Below are 20,238 nucleotides of genomic sequence, written 5' to 3'. Positions count from 1 at the left end.
AGGATGCTCAGGTGGGATTCACCTTGTGAAAATCCTGTATTGCCCAATATTATTGCTGTAAGTTCTACATAACATTTTAGTGAAGCCAAATATCTATTCCTCATCTCCTCCTTCAATTTCCCATTAAACTACCAATTATTTACACACACACACACACACACACAATTACTCCTATTTCCAGAAGGTACATGAGTTTAAAGAATCTTGCATTATAGAGAGTGATGTCTTCCCCATACACTTATCTTTCAGGTGCCAGTTTTAAAAAAAATAATCTGTATCTCTACAAGGTTTCACAGAATAAGCAAGAGTGTGATTGTTGTTTACTGCTGCGTAATTGTATTTCTTTTATAGCATTTTAACAGATATTAGTAATTTATTATTTTAGATATTTGGAATTTATGATTGTAGAGATTCATAATCTGCAATTTTAAATGTGCGTTTGTATGGATATCTCTTACGAGAAGTATGAATGATGGTGATATTTCTCTCCCATTAGGTTCTGTTTGATTTGTTGGTTAAAACTGTTTGTATCTTCTGTTAAATCACACCTGTCTTTGCCTTACCACAATAGGGCTTTAAAGACAATCTTCATGCTGTTTTTTGTTTGGCTGAGAATTCTGTTGGACCAAACGCAACAAGACCTGATGATATTCATGTTCTTTACTCGGGAAAGTAAGACTGATTCTTTCTCATTATCCTAAATACCGTTGTTGCTTTTAATAAGGAATGTGTTATCGCATCCCAACTTGGAAAAGTTCTTCTGAGCCAGCAAATGTGGTCTCTGAAGGACTTAATTGCCTCAGAGTGTCCATGTGTGCCATGATTGCAAAGCAAATGATTTGGGCCTCGGGATTTAGATTCCAGGAATCTCTGCTTTTATTTGCAAGGGGGTTAAATTCCTAACTTGAAAGTGAGTGTGTGATGCCTGGTAAAATCTCAGGTTCTAGAGGCTTGATGTATAAATTATCAGTAAGCAGGAGCAGGACAGTAGCACCCTGCATAGCTTTATGTCCTATCGTCAACAATGACAGAGAAAATTTTGCAAACTAAAATAAACATAAACAAATTAACAAGGGAATTGGGCTTAAGTATATACCCAGAGCAAGTACTCAAGCAGAATAAATCATAAAAATACATAAGTGGTCATTTTTGGAGGATGGGAAAAGGATTGACCTCCCAGGGTACCTTGAAGGGCTTTACCCTGTGAAAAGGCTAGGGTGGTATGGGAGGCAAGTTTACCATATGTTTTGTCTCATTGGACCATATTACAGTCGGTCCTCGCCTTACGCGGGGGATCCGTTCCGGATCCCGCCGCGTAAGGCGAATTCCGCCTATGCTCGAGCCCCATTGGAAACAATGGGGCTCGTGCACGGCGGCGCGCTCAAGCCGCGCGGGGCGGAAAGAGCGGCGCGTCCCATTCATTTGAATGGGCGTGTGCACCCGTTGCGCCCCGCGCGGCTTGAGCGCGTATACTCAAGCCGCGTATGGCGCGAGCGCACTGTAGTCTCGAAAGAGCACCATTATTCTAACAGGACATTGACCTAGGAGTCAACTTCCAGTCATGGCCTGTTGGAGAAAATACCCAAGGGGAATTTGATGCCCACTCTTCATCCCTAAGGAGTCTTAGGGGGGAATATATTTTCATGGGAGAAATTAAAAATGAGAGCTGAGGACTACAAAAACAATCCTGAAGGGGACAGAGACATTATGAGGCCTATAAGCTGCACTTTCCTCGTACCTGCTGTAGAGTTGCTCTTTTAGAAGCATGCATAGAATCATAGACTTGGAAGAGCCCTTGTGACACATCAGGTTCTATGGGTCCCTTGTTCAATGCAAGATATCCCCAGCAGGCTTCTTGAGGAGGGGACCCTACCACCGCTCTAGGCAATTGGTTCAATTGCTGGAAACTCTACTCTCCTAGAACTTCAAACCATTAGACTTAATTGGCAAAGAGGCTATCCTTTCAATAACCATCCTTGAGGTATTGAAAGAGTGCAATCTTGTCATTGTTTATGTCTAGGAGAGTAGCAAGGCTAGCTTGATTAGAGAAGTTATGATGAAATTGAATGGGTGCTGTGTAAAAGCATGCTCTGAAATGTCTGATTTCTGAACAATTGCTCTCTCCTTTCAAGAACGGTGGAAATCAACAACACTGATGCTGAAGGCCGGCTGGTCCTTGCTGATGGAGTTGCATATGCTCGCAAAGATCTTGGTGCTGACATCATTCTTGACATGGCCACTCTCACTGGTGCTCAGGTACTTTGGGAATTAAGGAATAGATGTAAATGTTGTTTTTTGCTACGTCTGGCTGTGGTATCTGTTTTAGAGGTAGAACTTAATCCGTGCATTGACACATTTGCATCCAGTCATGTAGGAAGCAGTGCCTGCATAAATAGTTGTAGAAGTATTTCACGTGGAGGCTCACCAGGCTAGAGTCCAAACATCTTCTGCAAGTGCTAAAAGACACTAATTTGGACTACTCTCGGTCCTCATTGCTGAGGTAATAATTGCAGTGAAAAGCAGAAAGTAGTTAATTGAGTAGTTGGCTGCAAGGATTTCATAGTTGTTTCTTATCATTTGCCATCTAGTTGACTTTGATTTTTGGTGAGCCTATGAATGAGAGACCTCTAAGAGCATAGTCATTCATATTCTTAATTCAGATTGGCATTTTATCCACACAGTTGCACTGTTAAATTTTTGTGAGAGTATCATTTGCCTAATTTCTTCCAGTGATATTAATAGTGGAGAGAAACTATCTGAGGTTCTTTCTCATGCTTGTTTCCTTCATTTGTAGCCAAAACAGTACAGTAATTCTCAGTTTAGCCTAGGTCAGCCTTCAGGGATTAATTTCCACAGATCCATGTTTGCCACAAAAACCTCTTATATTTCAAAGGATTCTGGAGACATTCTTGTCTTATATGTAGTTAATGTGGCACACTGGATAGACCTTATCAAGCCTCACTGCCAGTGAGTTACATGTGCACCAGCAGGAAGACTCACAGGATCTAGGTGTTCTGATCATATTGAGATCTGTTCAGTACAAATTATATTAATTGACTTTTCCCATCAGTGCCCAAGTTAAGGTGCTGATTTTAGCCTTGAAAAGCCTACAGCAGACTTCCCCAACCAGATACCCTTATAGTGGACCCTCAGTGTTCACTGGGGTTTAGTTCCAGCTCCCCACCCCCCACCCCGATGTATAGCAAAAACCATGGATACTCAAGTCCCATTATATGCAATGACATAGTAAAATGGTAGCCCATATATTAAAATGTTTGCTTTTTGGATCCCCCCCCCCTAAATATTTTTGAGCAGTGGTTGGTTGAATCCGTAGATGCAAAATCCGTGGACATGGAGGGCTATCTGTATATGTATTGATCAGTGACTTCAATTACTCTCATCCAGCTATGATGGGAATTGTATAGGCCAGCACAGTTGGAGGACACCATCTTGGGGAAGGCTGCTTCAGATCCCTTGGCATCAACCTGACTAAATATTCCAGCCCTGTCCTTCATTCTTCAGCAGGAGCACCAGTGATAGGGCCATTTGTGAGTTCTGTTCCCAAAGAAAACTATATTGTAGCTTTTTGGATGATCTTGAGATTTATTTTATGAATGTCTTAATCTGCAGATTTGATTGATATGTTCTCTCTAGAATTTGTAGGTCCTCCAGTGCAATTCTGTGTGTCAGATGTTGACCATAAAAAGTGCTGGAGGACAAATGCATAAAGAAGTGTTCTCTCAGGTTAAAAAAATGGTGGGCCTTTGCGTTTTTTTTCCATTTTCATGGCACTGCTGTCCCCCAACTCTTACAAAAATTGACAGCTGACTGTAATCTATTCTTCTGACACTTGTAATCTGTGACCTGTATCAGAGTATAGCACTATTTACTATGGTCTGGATTATCTTGGATTTCATGTTTCTCACCATTTATTCACTACTTATTCACTACTAGGGAATTGCCACAGGGAAATACCACGCAGCCATCCTCACCAATAATGAAGAATGGGAAAGAGCATGTGTTAAAGCTGGCAGAAATTGTGGAGATCTAGTTCATCCTCTCGTCTATTGCCCTGAGCTCCATTTTACTGAATTTACCTCAGCTGTAGCTGACATGAAGAACTCTGTGGCAGTAGGTTTACTACATTTATTGAATACAACTGCTAGACTGTTATTTCAGATGGTATACAGATGTTATTCAGAAGGGCCAGCATAATGTAATGGTTTGTGTGTTGGACTAGGACACTGGGGTTGAATCCTAACTCGTCTATGGAAACCCACCTTGGACAAGTCATATTCTCTCAGCCTCAGAGGATAATAATATAGTTTATTTGTAACCTGCTTTTCCAAAATTTTGATCAAAGCGGCAATGGCAATCCCCCTCTGAAGAAACTTGCCAAGAAAACCCTATGATCAAGTCACCTTAGGGTCACCAGACTTGAAGGAAATGACTTGAAGTCACACAACAACAACCTAACTCCCTTTGTGCCAAAATGAGTGATAATTTACAGCACTTAACTTTGTCCACTGTTAATCTGTGCTGATCACTCAGTCATGCTTAAAATCACATTGGTTTCTCATGAAATTCATTGTGTATGGTTCCAGAAATGTCATGGGTGAGGCCCAAAAAGTACTGTATATACATATTCCTCATGTCAAGGGGTTGCCAAGTGAAAGAATCTGGTTACTGTTTGGATTCAACATGAGTAAAAGACTCTTTCTCTGTTCCTCCCTCTTCAGGCCTTATGACCTATTATGACTGAGAGTACCTTATATGCAGTGGAGAATGTTTAAAGGGAAACGTCTTGCTTTCCTGTCACTGTTGCTTTTATAGTATTTCTGATATACCTTTAACCTAAAGGTATTCGACAGCCCAAGTCATCTTGCTACCTGAGAGACAGAAGGCATATACATTATGGAGGCAGCTTCTGGACAATGTCCAATAATTGTTGTTGATATTGCTGTTGCTGTTGATACTGCTGCTGCTGCTGCTGTTGTAATAAGTCATTTCGGACTTACAGTGACACTAACACAAATCTATCACAGAGATTTTTTTGTATCATTTATTCAGTGGGGGTCTGAAGCTGAGAGAGTGTAGCTTGCCCAAGGTTACCTAGTGGGTTTCCATGGCCAATGTCTCCCAGTGTCCTAGTGCCGCACTCAAACCACTGTACCACACGGCCCAATGACAGGACATGAATACCAGTGGGATGTAGGAGTAATATATCTAATGATGGGTCTGACTAGATCATGAGCCAACTTGTCACTGCAGCATTTTGTGAGGTGCTTTACCTGACACAAAATGCTTTACTGACATGGATACCTGCCATGCCACCTACTCTAGAAATGCAGTTGAGCATCATATCTTTTTATGCCCTTTTGATGTAAATGTTTCAGATATGGTTTTCACTAAAACTAACATGCCTCTGCTTCCCCCCCCCCTTTCCAGGATCGTGATAATTCACCAAGCTCTTGTGCTGGACTTTTTATCGCTTCACATATTGGGTTTGACTGGCCTGGTATCTGGGTCCATATAGACATTGCAGCACCTGTCCATGCAGTAAGTGAAGTATGATTCTTCTGAAGTATGATTCTTGCTCTGTCCCCTTAACATGAGGTGTTCATCCTTATCTTGAAGGGGATTTTGCTCACTCTCAGATTTAGACCTCTTGTGTGGATCATGTTGTTGTTGCCCCTTCTGCCCTTAATTGATCATTAATACTTATTTGCTCTTGTGTAATCTTTCATTACTCTCTCATGGTAATTAGGGGTCTGGAAGAGGGAGCTGGTGGGAAGGGTCTGGGATGAGACCAGGGATTGCACAAAACACCTTGTGGAGGCTTTATGCATCTTATGAGCCATAACTTGCTCATACTTACAGTAGATAAAGGATAATCAGCAGAGAATGCTATTATAATGCACATCACCCTGAAAGGTACAAATTCCTTCCAGTTCTGGAATTTACAATGCACAAGAGATGATATGGTTGTGTTTTGAGTATGAATCCTGCTTTTACTGATGCTATATTCAGGCTACCTGACACACACCACTGACCTTTATTATTTTTCTCAGAATACATGGACTGCTTACATTAGCAGATGTAGCGGCAATGATGGAGCTTTGTCATCTTCTGCCAGTGCTTCTTCTGCCAATGCTACCCCCCCCCCCCCCCAAAAAAACCCCTACCTCTTCAGCCAGGCAGAGCCCCAGCAGAAGGCTTTCCAAGGAGCTGCAGATGAGAGCTTTGGGAAATGATGGCTGCAGCACTCTCCCAGTCACAAGGCACATTGAGATGAACAGCTGGTGAGGCCCTGGAAAATCCTCACACAGCTCCTTGTCTCAATATGCCCTGCAGCTGGGCGAGTGCTGTAGGCATTTCCTAGCACCCCATTTTGCAGTGCCTCAGAAACCCTCCTGTTGGAGCGCTACTTCATTTAAGAGGTGAGTTGTAGAGGTTTGTTCAGTCTTAATGATCTTAAACATGAAGCCCAAAAGTTACAAGATCATAGGTCTGGCTTCCAGTCTCATAAATATTGTACAGGATGCCAGTCAACATTTTGACTAGTAGTGCTTGCACAAAAATTTATTGCTAGTTACTGAGTTCAATGGGGCTTGCTCATAGTTCATTGGAAACAGTATTGCAGTCTTGGGATGCTGATGATTGTGGTTTGTTTACCTCATCTCATTCAGCATGTAAAAAGCCAAAATCAAGCAGGCACAAACACTCCAAGTCAATGTTGAAATCTTTTGCCTTAATATGCCTCCTCTGTTTGCCTTGAGATTTAGCGAGGACAATAAAACATCTCTGTGTTTGTTCCTAGGGTGAACGAGCCACAGGTTATGGTGTAGCTTTGCTGCTATCCCTGTTTGGCCGTGCCTCTGAAGACCCTCTGCTGAACATGGTCTCTCCCCTGGGCTGCAATGGAGACTCCCCAGAGGATGACATGGGGAGAGATTCCAAGAGACGGCGCTTGGTTTAGTGCTTGCACCTTTTGGAGATGGCACGCTGGAGTTACCTCATTTTGCACTGATGGGTTTTCAACACCATGAAAGTACCTTGTGTCAGAAACAGCCATTTTAAAAAAAAAAAGGCAAAAAATCTGTTGTCACTGCTTAATGTTTCTCCATCTCATTCTGATGAAAGGCCCTATTCTATTGGTTTTTAAGAACGCTTTGCATTTATACCAAACATACAATGACTTTGCTGCTTCTGGTCTTTATTGAGGAGCCAGGAATGTTTCTCCTCTGTGTCCCTTTCAAAAGATTTCTGAGCCTATTAATACAACATCTTAACCTCTTGCTGCCTATAGAGCCTTCTACATCAGTTTCTTGAGTTTTCCTTCTCCCAGGATTTTCTTAATCGCTGCCTTTCAACCTATAACAGAGGGAACATTAGGGTGATCATACTGCAGCCTGGAGATTGGGTGCATACCTTTTACATGACCTGATAGTATTGTGATGAGGCAGCTTCCAAAGCAGTCCTTTTCTGGTCTGTCCTCCCTCTTTTAACCTGCTATGTGACACACCAGAAATCCCAGCAGGTAAGGAACAAGATAGTTAGGAATTGCAGCTGCCTTGTCTCATGTAACATTGGGGAGATTAAATGGCATGCTTCTGTTTAGGTGGCAATTTTGGGATTAAACCACTTGGGGCTCTGCTTTGTTCTGTAGCGTGTTTCGGCATGGCACTAAGGGAGGCCTTATTTTCTGTAAAGGATTTTAACAACTCAAAACTCCCTACAACGCCATTCTTGCATGTTAAAAGTTTTGCTCATAGTTGTTAATGTGACTTGAAGAGTAAGACTGCATTTCTGTGATGCTCTCACGCTCTTCTGTTGATGAACTTTATTAATGTTTAGAATGAAAGTGTTTATGGGAGGTAACCACACTAGAATAAAACCCTTCTCTCATCTCAGGATGTGTGGGTTTATTAAATTAAATTTCCAGCACATTTTACTCTACAAATGTCTGTTGAGTGACAGTAAGGGACAGTGCTAGATGAGTTAATGGAGGACAAGTATATTTTTTATATCTGCCACTGCCAACTTGTCACACATTCACATAGCTGTCTGGTCATCTTAACAGACAAAGGGATTCCCAGGATGCTGTATTGATTTTATTTATGTTTACATAGTGTATTATAAATACATAATGATTAACTTGCCCAAACTAAAAGAACAATTTTCCTCCCCCCCAACACCAAACATTGATTGCTTGATTGAGGTGGAGCTGACAACTTGGTGTAAAATTTACATTTTTACATTTTTCAGTGAAAAAGAAAATAGTAGTGCTGCCTTTGGACATCTGCTGGGTAAAGAATTTGGCATGCCAGTTCACTTCAGCTGACTGATCCTTAGAGTTCTGCAATGTATGCAATACAAATTTCATGTTTATGCTCTCATCACAGATTTAAGGTAGCAAATAGAACACACTGTTTGTCCTGATTATGTATCTTGCCATAACATTGCACTGAGTTAGCATGAATCATGTGAATATCCTATTTTACAACCTTCCTCTCCCCCATGTACTTCACAACTTCATCCACCGTTTCCTGTTGAGAGCAATTCATTAGCGGTGATCATGGGTAACTGCCCTGGTTTTATTTTTCCTTAGCTTCCCTGGTCCATTTAATCATTGTTTCAGGAGACCTGTACAAGAAGATGAGTTTTGCAAAGAGCTGCTCTTCCAACTCAAGTTCTCCTGCCTCCCTCGCCAGGAAGATATCTGTACAGAGCTTCAGGATGCGGTCCACATTCGGCAGCTCTTCAAACATAATGGAACGTGAAATTCCATTGAAAAATTCTCGGATGAACTTCCCAATGACTAGAACAACAGACATATAGAGGCCAACAATCCTGAAATATGACAGGTGGAGAAAAGCAACACGGTTGTTTTTAGGAGGATATTTGCAGTTTTGTGTGGAATTTTTGAACTATGTCTTTTCCTGCCAGTATATACAGCCCTGTAGGTATACGAATCCTCTACGCGATCATGTTTTACAACATAGGGACAGATTTAAAGACTTGTGTTTAAAGTCCAAACCACAAAATGTTATTTTAATTTAGGTGGCACAGCCTATGAAGGTTTTGCCCAGAGAAATAAAACACATGCAAAACATGTCTTATTCAGAAAAAAAGTCACAAAGATGACATTGATGTGGAGAAACACCAAAATACTTTTCTTAACAACCAGCATGTCTTGTCATTTGGTTTGCTCAGAAATTCAAGTAAACCAATTGGGAGGTCCAGCTTCACTGAAGAGAGAGATTCTCCACTCTAGGCTGCTGGAAAAGCTTTAACTGGAGCAAAATTTCCTTGCAGGATTTTGCCCTTTATTCCATAATCAATAGCAATAGCAGGTACATTTCTATACTGCTTATCAGTGCACTTAAACACTCCCTAAGCGGTTTACAATGTGTAAGGTAATTACCCCCCAAAAGCTGGGTACTCATTTTAGCAACCAACGGAAGGATGCCAGGCTGAGTCGACTCTGAGCCCCTGGTTGTTATTGGTATTCTTAGATTGTAGGCCATCGGCAGGTTTACTTTATCTATTTTATTGTTTGTATGTGCAGCACTATGTAAATCTACAGCACTATATAAATCATAATAATAATAATCTCACAACCTTGTGTATGAGTGAGCAGTTGCAGTATAGGTATTTAACCACTGCACCACCAATTAATATTTTAAAATCGATCTTGTTCCTACATTTAATCTTGAATGTATTATTCCTCCCTCAACTCAATAGCCTCCCCCCCAATCCAATTCCCACTTGTACTAGACTTCACTTCTACAAATCACTATTCTTACCCGGGGGGGGGGGGGGGAGGGGGAATGTTGAGCTGCCTTTCCTGAAAATCTTCAGGAGTGGCAATTTACCTTTGAAGTAGATCACATACAGTAGTCCCTTTGCAGTGTTTAATGTTTTGTTATGTTTTAATTCAAAAGCAGAAGACACTTCCAGTATTGCTTTTGATTTTTGGCCCCATGTGGTCCCAAAGGGTGTATGTGTGTATGTACCTTCAAGTTGCCTGTTGATTTATGGCAACCTCTTGAATTTCATAGGGTTTTTAGGCAAGAGATACTGCCCTCTGGCCCTATCAAAGCTTCCCACCTCTGGCGTAGATGGAGTGAGGGTAGGGATGGGGGAAATTGCTATAGTAGCACAATTTGGGAAAAAAACAACAACTATTTTTTTCTTTTTTAAAAGACTGCATTCTAGTACAGAAATATGGAATTCACAACAACCAAATTAGAGTGGAAGATTCAAACAAGGAACTGTGAAGGGCCGACTAAGTTTAAGGATTAGTTTTCCTGCTCTTTGTCAAAAGAGCAGAACAATAAATTGGTCTGATTCTTCACAGATTGAATGGCTACCCAAATTTACAAATTCACTCTCGGGAGATAGCCTTGCAATTCCTCAAGTTTGAAATAGGAGTGGTATTGGACAATATGTGTGCTTATACAGTATAAGGCACAGAAATATTCAAAAATATAAATGAGAAGTTCACAAAATTCCCATGAAGAAAGGGAGTGCATAGATGTGGATGAAAATATGGCTAATAATTGTTTTCACCATCATATCCTTACCCGTGCGCTGCCAGGAATCCCAGGCTGGAAGGGCTGACCTTATCATTGTAGATAAAGAGCTCCATGTTTTTACTGCATCCATTTCCCAAGCAGCCAGGCCTTTGCTCTTCAACAATCCACCATTCAGGCACATGGCTTGAACTTCTCTCGCCAGGCAACTGCTGCAGCTTAATTGTTATATTTCTGAAGAAAGCCATCTTATTTATGTCCTTTGGGTTATATGCTGTTCAAATTAGAATTATAAGACAATTGAGTTTACTGTGCATCCCACATCTTGTCTCCAAGAGTCCCTATACATCCTATGCCTTCATCCAAATCCACAAACCTTATCCATAACAAGAGCTATGTGCATTTTTCACCATACCAATCATCTGTTGTAATGAGACTGGATTCAGTTCCTATTCCTATCATTTCATAAGTGTAACACCCTCAAATTTTTGTCCATTTATCACCCAGCCAGTTGTTTAAACAAAATGAAATGGAGCCTATTGCAAACCTGAGTGCAGCAGAACTGCAAAAGAGAGCTAGCTAGTCCACTTTAAACGAGAATGCTCCTGAAAGCTTCAGCAGCACGCAAAGCCAAACCAGGCATGATGATGCAGACCTGGTCCTGTTGTACCGAATGGCTGTGAAGGTGTCTAACTTTAAAAACAAAAAAGGACACTCAAACCATGAGTTATATCCAAAAGCCAGGCTACAATATTGAAGGTAGAGCTCTGCAAGATGATAGATATTTGGGAAATAGATTGATGCAAGGGAAGTACTAGCTGCACAGAAGATTCAGCACTCCTCACTTATATCCTCCTTTTGCTAGTTTGATCCACAGAGAACACGTTTTCAAAGCTTTTAACTGAATAAAAACAAGAAACCTTTCTAAAAGAAACTAAAAAACTCAAAAAACAGTTTTATGAAATGAAGCTTTGTGCCACATACCTGCTTTTGTTCACGTGTGCAATACCACAGATAAAAGAATTTTGTTTTGCCTTCCTGCATATTTGTGATATCATAATGGGCAAGTCAGGTCTTCCTTCTCATCTCATCACAAACAGGACAGCATTTATTTTATTTTTTACTATTAACATAGGGGTACCTACCAACTTGCAATCTGTGTGCGATTTTGGCTTCTGCTCCTCCAGTAGCTCTCACATATCTTGGAAGTACACTGGGAAGTAATCTAAGAAGAAAAAACTTCAGTGACTGCCGAAGTTCTCACTATTATGATAATTATAGGCTTCAATGTAGTTCTGGGATCAAGTAGTTTAGAGTAGGCCTCCAAGAGTCCCTATACATCATTACATCATTTCACCCTTGCTATAACAGTATAATAATAATAACAACAACAGCAACAGTCACAATCATAGAGTAGCATGTCCCAGGCAGGCCCTACAAGTAGGCAGAGCAATATGATTAGGGGCCAGCAATGGTGAGCCCGTGGATGTCTTTTGTGAGCCCCTGAAACATTCCAGTCTGTTCAACTGTAGACCTATGTACACTGAGGCCACTGTATAATAGACTAGGAATCTGGGAGACCAGGATTCAAATCCCTATTCAGCCATGGACACTCCTTCGGTGTCCTTGGGCAAGTCACACTCTCTCAGCCTCAAAGGATCACAATGGCAAACCCTCTGAACAAACCTTGCCCAGAAAACCCTACAACAGGTTCATCTTAAGGTCTCCATAAATAGGAAACTACTTGAAGGCAAACAACAGCAATGGCAACAAGAAAGATAAGAATATAGGAAAGATAAGAATATGGGCTGAAAATAAATCCAGTATGTGGGAAATTCCCTGAAATTCCCATCTCGTAAGGGCATCTCCTTATGATAGCTTTTTCTAACTCAAGACTGGCTAACTTAAGACTCTGAGAAGTGTAGCCTAGAACAATGGCTTCTTGTTGTGTGCCTTCAAGTTATTTCTGACACATGGCATTGTAGAAAAGTCGAGAATCCAATAAGATAAAGAGTGAAGCTGTACTGACAGAATATGAAATGGCTTTAAGGTTCTTTTCAGTGGTAAGAGGGACCCTATGATAGGAATCTTCCTACAGTTTAAGACTGCAATTCTTAAAATCTGTACTAGAGACAAAGCTGAGGTAATGTCTCCTTTGGGTTTTTTAAAAGAGAGGCTAGATGGCCATCTGTTGGGAGTGCTTTAATTGTGCATTCCTGCATGGCAGAGCAGGGTTGGACTGGATGGCCCTTGTGATCTCTTCTAACTATGATTCTGTGATTCTATGAATGTAGTGGGAATTGCATACTACAGAGGAAAGAGAAACTATTGGAAAGTTTACAGTATAAAAATACAGCCAAGGCACAGAAATAAAAATTAATTTTAACTTAGTCATTCCTTGGAGGTCTTTAAACAGAGGCTGGATGGCCATCTGTTGGGAATGCTTTGATTTAGACTTCCTGCATGGCAGGGGGTTGGACTGGATGGCCCTTGCGGTCTCTTCCAACTCTATGATTCTATGATTGTATATGCTCACACTCTCTAAATTAAGCTTTCAGTCCTAACCACCAAATGACAGCCCAGTTTAGAAGGGTTGGCATTGGTGCTTGAATGCGGTTCTGGCTTTGACATGTCCCCAGCTCCAGCAAGAAGCCCACAGCTATGGAAATAACAAAAATGTCCTTCTTTTTTGTCTCTCCTGATTGCTTTATGGAATGAAATACAAGATACAGCAATGACCACATGCTCAGACAGCTTCAGAGAGGAATCATAGAAACTAATGGAGGAGGAGACGTCTAATCAACCCCCATTAATAACCACCAATAATAACTCTGGAAGAGTTACGTTTTGAATAACAACTTCCAGAATCCAAGTTCTCCACATTTGTTATGATTGCTAAGTGGAACTCATATATGAAATATTAAATGCTAATATACTATAATTTGGAGATACATAACGGGACAGCTACTATAGGCCAATGGTCATTGTAAGGACCTTATAAATTAGCAACAAGACAAAAGTAAAAGAGCATACTAACACTGGTTCTGTCCTGGTGCCACAAAGCATTTGAATGATTTGCTCCCGTATTTCCTTCTCTTCATATCTTACAGTGTGTATGCCTGATGCTTCAACATTCTTCACAAGAGAGGCATTTCTGATTTAATAAAAAATGAAGAAAAGTTAGAGAAGACAGAGATAGCATTTGTGAGAAAGGAGTTATGAAAAGAGAGTTTTTGTGTGCCCTGTGCTGTGTTCATTCCATGCCTCTTTGAATCATCCATGGAGTTTACTAGCCATGCCTTGTTTGGAAAGAAATTTGACAAATTGCCCTAGGAGGATTTGAAAATCTATAGTAATGCCTTTTATTGAAATTACAGGTCACAAGATACTGTCCAGGCCTTGGAGTTTTCCAGAACAGAACAAAACAGAACAAGAAGCATGTCAGGATGGGGAAAGGGTGGCTGATGATCAGGCCATAGAATCTGCGTGTAGTCACAGCTGTCATGGCTTAAAGCTGAACATTAGCTTACCACTACCATCCCTGTGTTGTGCTTTGTTTACCATCTTGCCTGATGAAGAATTCTGTGGGACTCAAAATAATTGCACATTATAATGTGGCAAGAGAGAATAAAAGTGACATTCTGATGTGCATTTTGAATTATTTCTCCTGGCCAATATGTCTACCTTTGATTTTTGTATGTCCTAGAAAGGAGAAACTATGGAGGAAAGTACTAGTAGAAGAGAAGAGCATAAAAACATTGATGTTGATGCAAATGCAGTAGTGGTAGCATTTTAAATAAAAAATTAATGATCATTAAAATTCATAAATATATTAGTAACATTACTTTTAAATAAAAAAGCTAACATTATTAAAAATGGAATAACACTAAGTTACTCCATCAAAAGAAAATTAAATTAGCATGAAATATATATTGTTACCAGAACTATTAACACTGATGTCATTTAACAGTTAAGCCAACAATTGTTAAGGTTAATGTAAAAATTTTAATGACTTTGAAATAACAAGTGAATATTTAACCTATTATTTTCAGAGAATGTGGTATCACTAAACAGAACCACAACACAAAAGTTTCACTTCATAAATTGGCTTGAATATTTATGCACACAGTATGCCTCACACCACCATTTTTTTTAAAACCTGAGAATAATCCAGTGGAAGTTGATATAGATTGCAGAGGAGTTGGAGAGTTCAGCTATCATAGCTTTCCGACTTCCGGGACTAATGCTCCACAGCAGACTAGCGTTGCCTTTTATTTTAGCCACGACAATGTCCTCTGGATTATAGTTGACTATAAACTGCATGGCTGACTGGATGGAATAAAAAATATATATATCAGAGGGGAAATTTCAAAATATCAAGGAAAAGAAATGACATCTTGCCTTGGATAGATTCCCATCTACCATCTCCTACAATGCAGCTAAAGACAACAGTTGGCATTCCGTATGGCAATTACAGATGCATAACCTAGAGCAGCGGTTCCCAACCTGTGCTCCGAAGTTAGGACTCCGCATGCACTTCCCAAGTGCTCCACAGCCACTCCAGGAAAATGAAAGAAATAAAAACTGAATGAAATTAAAGAATAAGAAACAAAAAATAACACTATTCCTAAACACCATTAACTTGTAAGACATAGGGGCTCTTGCCATAGACACTGATTCTAAAAAGGGCTCCATTCATCAAAAAGGTTGGGGACCCCTGACTTAGAGTTATGCATCTGTAATGGCTCTGTATTCACTACCCCTATGGAGTCATGACTATGGCACCATGATCATAAATGCCTTCCCAAACCTTTATCAGGCACCAGCCACGTCACACAAAGAATGTGTGTTTTGCTGGCAGTTGGGGTTCACACACACACCACCACCACCACTACCAGTGAGGAAAGCTGCGACAATCAGAAGCAGGACTCCTGTTGCAATTCCTTGTTGTAGCCTCATTCCACGCCCCCCCCCCCCCAGGGTAAAAACACATATCCCAGTATGGTGTAGTGGTTTGAGTGTGGGACCAGGATTTTTGGAAAACCAGGGTATCAACCTCCACTCAGTCATGGAAACCCATGAGAGAGTCACTTCTCTCAGCCTTAGAAGAAGGTAATGGCAAACCTTCTCTAAATAAAATTTCCCAAGAAAAACCTATAATTAGGTCTCCATAAATTGAAGTCATATTAAAGGCAGGTAACAACAATAAGGAAGATGTAGCAATCATCTTGTTAACAAGCCACTTCCACAACAAGCTGGCAATTGTCAAAACCCACAAAACAAAAGAAGTATTTGCTGCTAGCAGAAGAATGACTGAAAGGGGTCTATGTTAGCCTTAAATGGTAGCAAATTCCTCCCTTGCTAAAACATAAACCTCCCCTGTGCCTGGAAACATAATATGACACAAGGAAGGCAACAAATGATGTGCATAGGTCAGTTTTGGTTGGATTGGTTCTACTTCATGACTTTTATAATTAAACTCTGTGGTCCAGAGGTTATGGTCGACATAATTTGAATACACCTCACTAAGGCTTAGACAAGGGACCTGCTTACAATATCATACTTTACCCTTGGAATGAAATGAGCCATAAAGATGAGCTTGCTTCTAAATAAGTGCAGTGTACATTGTCCCTACCCATGATGAGTGACCACAACTAGCTTCCAGGGTAGACTATATTAGTTCCCGGGCATATCATCTTCTCATAATTGATAATGACTGCTGGCAGGATTAACATCAGCAGAAGGAAATCATAACAATTTGTGCTTTATGAGGTTCATGGTGTTTAACGAGTATACTTACAGGATGAAGAGCATATTGAGTGGTGAGTTCATTATATGCTGCATGAGTGAAAGGAACCAGGTTTTGCTGCTGAGCACTCATAGTAAATAAAGACTGGATAAAAGGGGGGAAATGGGGAAAACTTGTATTAGAACCCCTGGCTCCACTATAAAGGCAAGTAACTCACCCCAGTTGACAGATAGGTTCAAATCCACAGGCCATTCTTACACTAGTTATAAAGTTTAACAAGCCAGGTATGCTGCATTGTTGACTAGGTGTGTGACAGTACTCATAACTAAAACTCTATGGGGCACCAGTAACTGTATGGATCTCAACATTACTATTTCAAATTGTACTGAACAGGGAAACAGGTTTTTGAGAGGCTGGGGCTTCTAGTGCCTACAAACTGTGTCAAAAATATGCTAGAGATGACACCACTTAAGATGTTGTAATACGTGCATGCTATACAGCTCCAGGTTCTCTATTAGACACGTGATGATTGTAAATCCCCTGATGTAACAGATGTTTAACATATATAAAGCTGCCGTAAACTCAGTTAGATTAGTATTATTTACTGTAACTGGCAGCAAGAGATATTTCATATTACCTGCTACTCAAGGGCAGGCAACTATGAATTGTGGGGTGATCAAGGTTTCATTTCAAGAAATCCCTGTAACCACAGGCAGAAATGCTTTCAAAAAGGAAACAAAACCTGGATGTTGCCTGAGATCCACTTCCATTTTTCTGACTTATAGGAATAGATTGGAGGATATAGATTGGGGGTTGGACTGGATGGCCCGTGTGGTCTCTTCCAACTCTATGATTCTATGAGGTCCAGCATCCTGTTCTAAATGAAAAATGCTATTCCAGGAGTCACCAGGAATAGAAAAGTAAATGGAGTGGTTCCTTTTGGGGGCATGGGCTGCAGAAACAGCCTGGGTAGTGCACATTCATTTGGATAGCCCATTTTAACTGGAGAAGACATGATTCAATCTGGTTCCCTCTATTTGCAGAGCAGAGATACTTTGCACTGAGACACCTCCCTACTCTTGATTATGTTAAAAGTATAATTAAGAATGGTAGAAATGTAGTTATATTATGAAATGTTTCAATACTAATTAAAAAAACTTCCTTCTCAGTCTTTCTTGTAAATTGCCCCTCTGACTCATGAATCCTTACTTCATAACCACTGATGGTAATTTTAACAGATACGTCCAGAGGCTGATTGATTACTCCTGCCACAGACTTGACCAGTGACATAAGAAGCAATGGGAACCATACGATGCAGATGAGTACAAAGACAATGAATCCTCCCATCCCATACTTCACAATCAATTTCTTCTTCTGTCCAGGAGGCTGGGGGTATTTCTACAAAATAGAAAACATTAATTAAGAGAGTGGCACCTATATATGGTTTCCCTAAAAGGGGGGGGGGGGGGCATCTAAATATGTTACTGTCATTGTTGTTGTTGTGTATTCAAGTTGTTGACTGACATTGACTCTGAGGTGAACCTATCACAGTGTTTTCTTGGCAAGATTTTGTTTGGAAGGGATTTGGCTTTTCCTCCCTCTGAGATTGACTAGGACTGCACCTGCCCTGCAGAAATTATGCAGTTTAACACTAATTTAACTGCCATGGCTCAGTGCTATGGGATTGTGGAATTTGTAGTATTGTGAGATATTTAGTCTTCTTCTTCGTGGTCTCTGCGAATCATACAAATGGGTTTCACTGCGCCTGCGCAGTGCTGCTCGGAACCTACTGGAATCACTGTGCAGAGCTCACTCTGCACAAATTGCAACTTTTTGGCGGTAACTCCGCCCACCCGTTATAAGGCCCCTGCCTTCCCGCTCTTTCCCCAGTTCCTTTTTTCCGCCGCGCTAGCTGCTTCAGAGGAACCTTCGCTTGCTTGACTTGCTTGGAATCACTTTCGTTTTTGACTTCGGACTGTTTTTCTGACCATTCTTTGTCTCCCGCCCCTGGTAACTTCGGATCTTCGGACTCCTTCGACTTTGAGATGCCTGCGGCTTTCAAGAAGTGCGACATTTGCAAGGGCAAGATGCCCGTTCAGGACCCGCACTCCACCTGCCTGCTCTGCCTTGGTCCAAGCCACGACCCAAAGGCCTGCGCACTCTGCAGATCCCTCTCTTCCCAGGCCCGGAAAAACCGTGAGTCCCGGGTTACTTCGGCGATTGCCCTGGGAAAGCTGCAAGAAAGAGGTTCGCGGTCCTCTTCTGTCCCGCCTCTGGGGCCCCCCGCTGCATCCTCTCGAGCAAGTGTCTCCAGCGTGGGATCGGGAAGAGCCGCCTTCCCCAGCGTGGTGTGTGTCCCGGCCGGGACCCCTTCCACCACCACCGATGTGGCCCGTGGCTCTAAACCGCCCAGTGCCACCGACAAACCCTCCAAGCGCCCCCATAAGCCATCGGGGACTGAGGGTACCGAACGGGCCTCCAAGCCAAAGGAGGGAGCGGAGGGCCCCCGTTCGAAGGAGGCTACCAAACCAGAGGACCATCTCGCCTCGCCTTCATCCTCCAAGGCATCCAAGGGACCGGGGCCTTCCTCATCAGCGGCGGCCGCTGTACTCTTGGATCTCCCTGACAACCCATTCTTCCCTTTGGATGAGACTCCTAAGACCGGGAAGAAGAGGCACCGTGACAAGGCTGATCGTGATTCGGCCTCTAAGAAGGCTAAGTCCTCCAAGGAGAGACCAAAGGACAAAGAGCGCTCCCCCTCCAGACGGGTCCGCGCCTCCGCCTTGCCAGCTCCATGCCAGGAGCCAAAGTCGGTGGACCAGGGAGCCTCGGTCATGGCCCTACCTCCGCCGACCATGGACTTCACCCACGGTATGGGGGATGCCGAACCCCCTCGCTCCCTGGGGCATCGCTCTCCTTCCCATCCCGCAACGGATGATGAAGGGGACTTGCCCCTCACACAGGAGACCCCGGATCTCTTTTTCGACATGCAGTCGCGTCGCTACTACATGTCCGTGCCGGAAGACAGGGCCATGAGGGAGTTCACCAAGGTGAACCCCCATCCCTCAGACCGAGCCGAACCGGCCAAGTTGGTCCCCAGAGCATCGATCTACGAGAGATTACCTTCTCCATCCCGTAGACGTGACAGGTCGCCGTCTCCACCTCGTAGACGTGAGAGATCGCCGTCCCCAACCCGCAGGCGCTCCCGGTCCTCAGTAGACTTCGCCCGCCCAAGATCCCAGGTCAGGTTGAATGATCCTCTCTCTTCCGATCTGGACTCTGAGGACGAACCGCTGCCGCCTTCAGAGGCGCCCTCGGACGAGGATGTCCTCTCGGGTTCGGCCTCCCCTCAGAGGATGCATAACCCAGAGCCGGCTTCGCCGTCGGACGACGTCAGGGCCTTTACAGAACACGTGGTCAGGATGTCAAGGGCCCTCGACATCCAGCTCGCATCTGCTGAAGACGACGCTGAGGACCCGGTGGAGCGTCGAGTACATGGACGAGTTCCCACTCCACCATGTCTGCCTCTCCTACCTTCTCTCCAGACCATCGTCAAGAAGTCTTGGGACTCTCCGGCCACCCTATCGGCACCCTCCCGCAAGGTCCAGGCGCTCTACAGGGTCGCCCCGGCGAGTTGCTCCTGGTTGGCAGAACACCCCAGGCCGAACTCGGCCATTGTGGAAGGTGCCCAACACAGCTTCGTTCCGAAGCAGGCCACCTCCCCTGTCGACCGAGAGGCAAAGAAGGTGGACGGACTGGCCAAAAAGGCTTATTCGGCATCGGCTCTTGGGATCAAGGCCGCTAATTACACCGCCTGCATGGGGGCCTACATCCAGACCCTCATGGAACGGATCTCCCCCCTGGTTCCGGACATCCCGGATGACATCCAGAGGCAGCTGGTGGAGATCAAAGATGAGGCTCACTCCATCGGAAGCTGGCTAATCACCACTT

At 42.7% G+C, this 20,238-nt stretch overlaps 2 protein-coding genes across 3 annotated transcripts in view; one reads left to right on the top strand and one right to left on the bottom strand.

Moving 5' to 3' along the window:
- The window catches only part of NPEPL1 (aminopeptidase like 1), a 29,019-nt gene extending 21,106 nt beyond the window's left edge, over positions 1-7,913 (top strand). Inside the window, exons 8-12 of one of the 2 annotated variants that reach the window (XM_042463081.1) lie at positions 572-672; positions 2,133-2,256; positions 3,955-4,131; positions 5,449-5,559; positions 6,821-7,913. In XM_042463081.1, the coding sequence (XP_042319015.1) occupies positions 572-672; positions 2,133-2,256; positions 3,955-4,131; positions 5,449-5,559; positions 6,821-6,979 (672 nt within the window). In that variant the 3' untranslated portion in view covers positions 6,980-7,913. The remainder of the gene's footprint in view (positions 1-571; positions 673-2,132; positions 2,257-3,954; positions 4,132-5,448; positions 5,560-6,820) is intronic. The other variant, XM_042463082.1, reaches the window with a different exon arrangement.
- Positions 7,914-8,108: 195 nt separating this feature from the next.
- LOC121928155 (piezo-type mechanosensitive ion channel component 2-like) overlaps positions 8,109-20,238 on the bottom strand; it is a 61,639-nt gene continuing 49,509 nt past the window's right edge. Inside the window, exons 29-35 of the mRNA XM_042462486.1 lie at positions 17,497-17,685; positions 16,339-16,431; positions 14,698-14,867; positions 13,576-13,692; positions 11,684-11,763; positions 10,590-10,812; positions 8,109-8,853 (exon numbers count right to left, since the gene is read on the bottom strand). Coding sequence (XP_042318420.1) covers positions 8,598-8,853; positions 10,590-10,812; positions 11,684-11,763; positions 13,576-13,692; positions 14,698-14,867; positions 16,339-16,431; positions 17,497-17,685 — 1,128 coding nt within the window. The 3' untranslated portion in view covers positions 8,109-8,597. The remainder of the gene's footprint in view (positions 8,854-10,589; positions 10,813-11,683; positions 11,764-13,575; positions 13,693-14,697; positions 14,868-16,338; positions 16,432-17,496; positions 17,686-20,238) is intronic.

This window comes from Sceloporus undulatus, chromosome 4, assembly GCF_019175285.1.
Source record: "Sceloporus undulatus isolate JIND9_A2432 ecotype Alabama chromosome 4, SceUnd_v1.1, whole genome shotgun sequence".
In the NCBI taxonomy this organism is placed as follows: domain Eukaryota; kingdom Metazoa; phylum Chordata; class Lepidosauria; order Squamata; family Phrynosomatidae; genus Sceloporus; species Sceloporus undulatus.
The sequence above is the reverse complement of the archived record's forward strand: the minus strand, read 5'-3'. Positions and strand labels throughout refer to the sequence as shown.